General features: G+C 38.7%; 1 protein-coding gene across 3 annotated transcripts in view; it reads right to left on the bottom strand.

Annotated features, from left to right (window-relative positions):
• Positions 1–330: 330 nt before the first annotated feature.
• LOC136847072 (uncharacterized) overlaps positions 331–6,601 on the bottom strand; it is a 44,067-nt gene continuing 37,796 nt past the window's right edge. For all 3 annotated transcript variants that reach the window (XM_067118345.1, XM_067118346.1, XM_067118347.1), the window contains one exon: positions 331–1,838. In XM_067118345.1, the coding sequence (XP_066974446.1) occupies positions 868–1,838 (971 nt within the window). In that variant the 3' untranslated portion in view covers positions 331–867. The remainder of the gene's footprint in view (positions 1,839–6,601) is intronic.

Raw genomic sequence — 6,601 nt, 5'->3', positions numbered from 1 at the left:
AAAGAAACCTCAACTCTTGTCTGCACAAGAGAAAACTGTCACAAGTCCTTCACTTTGGTAACAAGAACCAGTTAAACACCTACTCCAACTAATTCCAGGTGGTTAGGTGGTTTTCACCAACTTGAAGCTGCTGTTTCTTGGTGGCCTGTTCCAATTTACAACCAGCAGCATACAAGATAAAAATGAATGTGCTGACATTTAACTTATGTACTATATGTGGAACTCAGTCCTGACAGGACGTTTACACAGCACTAATATTTAACGCATTTTCTATCACCAAGCTTTCCAATTTCAAAATAATAATAATAATAATAATAATAATAATAATAATAATAATAATAATTTTATTTTATCATTACATTTACAAAATTATTGGTCTCACATTCAACTAACATTTCATACTTTCAGCATGTAGTACAATACAGTATACAATCAAATATGTAATTCACAACTGTATTATGCTACAGTAATTTCCTAAGTCCACTAAACACCTATTTCTCAGTGGAATACCTTTGTCATAAATTAAATAAAAAGCAGCAAGATATACAACACTGTGGAACTGGACTCGAATTACACATTAAATTATGTAAGATAATACAAACTTTTCACAGCGGTTTGGTGCTCCTACAAGGGCAACATATCACATCTGACTAGTTCCAGAGTAAATTTAAAAACTCCTTGGCAAATTAATACTAAAATCTTAATGGTACTGTACTATCAAGTAACAGAGGGTTCTCATACATTACACAAATACTAAAACCACTCACTCTTCCAAACAGCTATTAAAGAGACCCCACACAAAAGCATTAAGATGGATCGTATGAGACATAAAATAGTTTTAATGACTATGCCTTAAATTATATAGATTTAATTCAAATAATTTTTTACTGAGGATAACTCGTTAACATCCCTGTCAGAACACAAGAGAGAAATTGAGTTTCTGCTTTGGTCATCGAACATGTGTTTAATTTGATCACTGCTTGAGGATTCCATTTTGTCTGGAATAATTTGTATCTGCTCCTCACCATTCAAGTAGTTTAGAATACTATCTAACTTCTGACTCAAAATAACAAGAGATGTTTCTGATACTAAGCCTACAGCTAATTTTGATATTTTCTGAGCTTTGGCAACAACATCACTTCTAAGTTGTTCCTTGGTGTAATTATGAACACTTGCACTTATTTCAGAATTGTGCTTTTGTGAACTGACAGATGGCAAAGATATTTCTATCTCAGGTTCTAAAACACAACCGGCTTCAATTTCAACCTCATTTTCTACCTTGAGATCCATTGCCACATCACATGACTTAATGGTATTATCATCTTTATTACTCTCCGAAACAAAATCATTCTTGGAATGAAGACCTTTGCTTCTGTTTAGTAGCAAGTTCTGTCTCACTGATACATTACGTATATTACCATATTTAAGAAGCTGATGACGATGCGCAGGCAACCTTGCTTTCATTGTAGAAATGATTTCTGAAGCAGTTAACCCTTTTATAATTAAGGACTTTATCATATTCCGTTCATCATCGTTCATTCTAATGCCTGTATTATCTTCCTTATGTCCATAGTGAGTTCTACAAAAATGAACTACTGCTCCCCCTTCCTTAAAAAATTTTGCACTCATGAAAGAAGTGCACACTGCATTTATTTTCATGCTGCCTCTTCTGTTTGTAGATGACACACCAAACTTTGAATCAGAAGGCTTTGAAAAACCACTTCGATTGCATCTAAGAAAAATCTTTCGATCCCCAGATGCCAATTCTCTTGATGAAGTAATGGCAGAATAGGTAGATCTGCATCGTTCCTCAGCTTTTTTCTTCCAAGTCCAAAATTCTGAAAGAAACAATAAAGGGTGGCATTTTGCTGCTACAGCTACAGCTCTGAAGTGTCTCTAATGTTATCATCTGTTATAATTACTGTTCTGAGGTACTGCATTTCTATCTCTAAAAAGTGGTCTTAAAAACTTAAACCTTAAGGTTAGGAGGTTACATTTTTATAATAAAATAAGATTTTATATACTTGCCCAGTAATTACATAGCTATTAGTTTCTTTTAACCAGCAGCTTAAAATTTTGAAATTGCAGGTCACACTAGTTTGTTTTGGTTATGGTGACATGCCCCGCCCACTTTCAGGGGAAGAATAGGTACAACATAGCAGTACCACACAAAATAACCAGAACAAATACAATCACCATAACCACCAAAACAAGATTAAAAACACCAATACCCAACCATTAAAAACTAAAGGACTGGAGGGTCCTCCAAGTACACAGTACTGCCAGGCTCCCCAAAAACTCACCACCCTTAGCAAGGCGAAGAGACTAAAGAAAGGACATTGCTTTCTACGTTTCCTCCCCCAACACCACACCAGCCGCATAAAATGTACCCAAGGTACTACACTGATCATAAGTTGTTTCGATATCCCTTAAATAATGAGACGCAAACACTGACTTGCACTTCCAAGGCATGGATTGCACAATAGATGTGAGGGATAAATTGCGCTTAAACACCAAAGACGTGGCGACAGCTCTTGCCTCATGGGCCTTTACCTTACAAGAGGAGAGACAGTCTTCGCTAACCATGGAATGAGCTTCTGAAATCAAGTCCCTGAGGAAGAATGCCAAGGCATTCTTAGACAGAGGCCGAGAGGGATATTTCACAGAACACCAATGATTCCTTGAAGTACCATGAATAGCTTTTGTTCTGTGAAGATAAAACTTAAGGTCCCTTACCGGACAGAGAGCTCTTTCTTCTTCAGATGGGCCTACTATCTCAGGCAAGCTCTTAAATGTAAAAGAACAAGGCCATGGATTCAATGGTGACTCATTCTTGGCTAAAAATCCTATGGAAAAGAGCAAACTGCATTCCCCTGGGAAAATCCAACATTTTTGTTCAAATCATTGATCTCGCTGGACCTTTTGGCAGTGGCCAAGGCAACCAGAAAAAGTCTTTCTGGTAAGATTCCATAAAGAGATGGACTGCATGGGCTCAAAACGTGCACTGGCCAGCCACTTAAGTACTATGCCTAAATTAAGGACAGCAAAGGTTTTTCTTCAAGCTTCGTGGTATCAAAAGACTTAATAAAATCGGACAAGCCTTAGTTAGAAGATAAGTCCATTCATTTGTGGCAGAAAACCGAGCTAAGCATTGCTCTGTAGCCCTTAATGGAATGGTAGAGGTGGAGAGACCATTAGTTGAATGTAAGAACAGTAGAAAGTCCGCTATTTCTGTTACAGAGGTACTAGAAGAGGACACATTATTTCGTCTGCACCAAGACCTGAAGATAGACCACTTAGCCTGGTAGACTATCTGATGACTGTCTTCTGCACTTAGCAATCGCGTCTGCAGCTGCTCTTGAAATTTTGGAGCAGTTACTTAACAGTTTGAATCCTGTTAAGGCCAGAGAAGACAGGTTTTCGTGAAACCGTCGGAAGTGTGGTTGCCTGAGTTGTTGCTTTTGCGGAAGCAGTCTCGGGAAGTCCGCAAGAAGTTCCAACAGATCCAGAAACCACTCCTTTGCTGGTCAGAAGGGGCTTTCAAGATCATAGACAGGCTTTGATGTGACTGGAATTTGTTGAGAACTTGTCTCACCAAACTGAATGGGGAAAGGTATACAGATCTTTGCTTGACCAGTCCTGCAACATTGCATCGGTCGCCCATGCTAAGGGATCTGGCACTGGTGAGCAGAAGAGAGGAAGTCGGTGATTCCTGGGGGACGTGAATAGATCTATCATGAGTTTTCCCCAGAGTTTCCACAGATCTAGACTAACCAACGGATCTAACGTCCATTCCGTGACCTGTTTCTGATGGCTCAATTCGTCTGCCAGAACATTGAGTTTCCCTTGGATAATGAGTGTTACCACTTGCGTGTTGTTCTGGTTTGACCAGAGAAGAAGAACCTGTGCTGTTTTGTACAGAGAAAAAGAGTGAGTCCCTCTGTTTCTTGATGTACGCCAGTGCAGTCATGCTGTCCGAATGCACTGCTATAGTCTTTTGGCACACTCCTGGGTGAAGCACTGTAGGCCTAGAAATATCGCCTGTAATTCCTTCACATTGATGTACCAGTCTTGCTGTTCCTGGGACCAGGTACCTGACACTTCTTTTGTCCATAAAAGAGCTCCCCAACCTAGATCTGAAGCATCTGAAAAGAACTCTAGGCTGGGGCTCAGAGGAAGAAGAGATTTCCCTTCTGTTAGCCTCTTCCTGGAACTCCACCAACAAAGATCCTCTTTGATTTCCATACTGTAGTTATCGGGAACACAAACGAGTCCGGGAACTTCCTCCTGTTCCAGCTGGCTCTTAGGAAGAATTGAAGAGGTCTCAGGTGTAGCCTTCCCAGAGAGACAAACTGCTCCATGGAAGTGTAGAGAAGATAGGGAAACTAGACAGAGAGAGAGAGAGAGAGAGAGAGAGAGAGAGAATGTAGGAATAAAGAGGGAGGCAGAGAGAACAGTGATAACGCTTAAGAGCTGTTATTATTATTGTGGATTCAAATACGCTGATCGAGGCAGGACTCTGCATGAACTCAAAAACAGTGAGCAAGTATATCACGTTAAAGCCATAAAAACGATCGTAAAAGTGGTAAATAGTGGCCTCGTGATTAAGTTAACCAAATCATGAGTCAGCACAGCCAAAAAGCTTACAGCAGCCAGCTCTATAACCCTGCCTTCATCAGGAGGCGTTATCATAGAAATTCCAGGAAATTGGGGGCTGGACAAAGTGTTGTACTTCAACACCCTCCAATCAAACATGCTAGGGAGGGGTCTTTCACACCCCCTCCTAAGACCATCTCCAATCAAGTCCACTAAGGAGAGAGTTGAATCACACCCACTACCGTCCTTCCCAATCAACTGCTGAAAGGGGAGGCCTTGCAGATAATTCCTTCCAATAGGACCAAAAAGAGGTGGAGATTGCAGATAACAAGAATTCCAGGGGTTCAACAGTCAGAGGATCGACAGGAGTGAGGCATATTAGAACTGTGTCCTTTAAGGGAGAGTATGTCTCCCCTCGCTTTTGTGTTCCCCATACAGGCTGAGTCAAGTTAATTACTCCACAGTGATTTCGTTTATACCACTGTAACCTGTTAATTTTGTACTGATCTTTATAATACTAAGTACTTATTAAAGTGAAGAAATTACTGATCTCGTCTCTATACGCCTTCCTGAGAGATATCAATACTAAAAATAATTTATCTTCAAGAAATATACCAGTTGCAGAAAGCGAGGCGCCGTGGACACACATAGAAGAAATCAAGGTAAGAAGTGAGAGACTAAAAACATACAACAGAGAAGAAAAGATCCTTACAAATGGTGGCAGCTTAACTGGATCCAGAAGGCGAGACGAAACAAACAAACATTAACGAAATTATCAGTGCAATTATTTAAGTTATAGTGAAACGAAATTCTACAAAATGAACTTAGATTTTACGACAGCGGGCAAAACTTATCTGAAGAAATAAAATCCTGCAATAGAGCATTGAACGAAAGTGAATACACAGTATTAGTGCGTCCCGAGGAAGCAAAAACACATTTAGAACTGTTACCGTCAACAAGACCCCAACAACCATAATAAACCTGGTGTTGGCAAAGTTTCATCGAAGTGATTGAAAAACAACACAGAGAATTTTCAACATGATTCCGAAGGTGGAAACCCACAACGAAAAACAACGCAGATGTAGAGGATTTTTTTTTTTACAAGGCTACGGCAGAAAAAAAAAAAAAAAAACTCAGTATAAATACAACAAATTAGAGGTATCACCATAACAAAATAAGTCAGCGAGAAAGAATATACTGTCCACTCTCTCTCACCAGCGGGTGTTAAGCAACGACTCACCGCTCACGGGGTTTTGATAAGATCTTTCAGTATATTTCCGTGGTAGAATTTCACTCACCCTTCATTATACGTCTTCTGGGGTAGTAACCCCAGCCTGAAAGCTCTTTTTCTCTAGTATATCTAGCATTGTTATATAGAAATCGTGCTGTAATGGAATTTCACCGGGTGACAAGGACTGAACTCAGAAATAGATTTTTTGTCAAAATCCTTTTTTTTTTTTTTTGCATCTTTCTATAAGATAGAAATTTAAGAAAACTCTCTCTAGTGAATAAAATTCCTTTCACATAAATACCAGTATTACTCTCTCTATGATAATTAATTATTTAGTAAATAACTTAGATAGGGAATTAGTTTTTTTTTTTACTCGGTGATGATTATTTGAGGAGTTATATATAAAATTGTATACTCATTGTGATGAATTTTTGATGATATGATGCCCAGTTTCATATAAGAATTTCTTTTGTGTATTGAAGAAGGTTTTACTTGTGCACTTGAACTCAGTAGAGAATTTAATTTTTTTACTGTGACAATTTGACAAATTGTTTTAATTTTGGTACAATAGAACATTTTTTTATATAATTGATGTACTCTGATTGAATAATTTTTTTGTGTGGCCATGCAAAGAGTGTTTGATGAACTACTGAACACTGTTAGACATTCACATTACGATTTAAGACCGTCGACAATTAGATGAAGCCGAATTTCCAGACTAAATTCCCACTCCACTGTAGTGCAAGGAAATACTAACAATAATAACTAACCAGA

Source organism: Macrobrachium rosenbergii, chromosome 16, assembly GCF_040412425.1.
Source record: "Macrobrachium rosenbergii isolate ZJJX-2024 chromosome 16, ASM4041242v1, whole genome shotgun sequence".
NCBI lineage: Eukaryota > Metazoa > Arthropoda > Malacostraca > Decapoda > Palaemonidae > Macrobrachium > Macrobrachium rosenbergii.
Note: the sequence above shows the minus strand (reverse complement) of the source record. Positions and strands in the feature narration are given on the sequence as shown.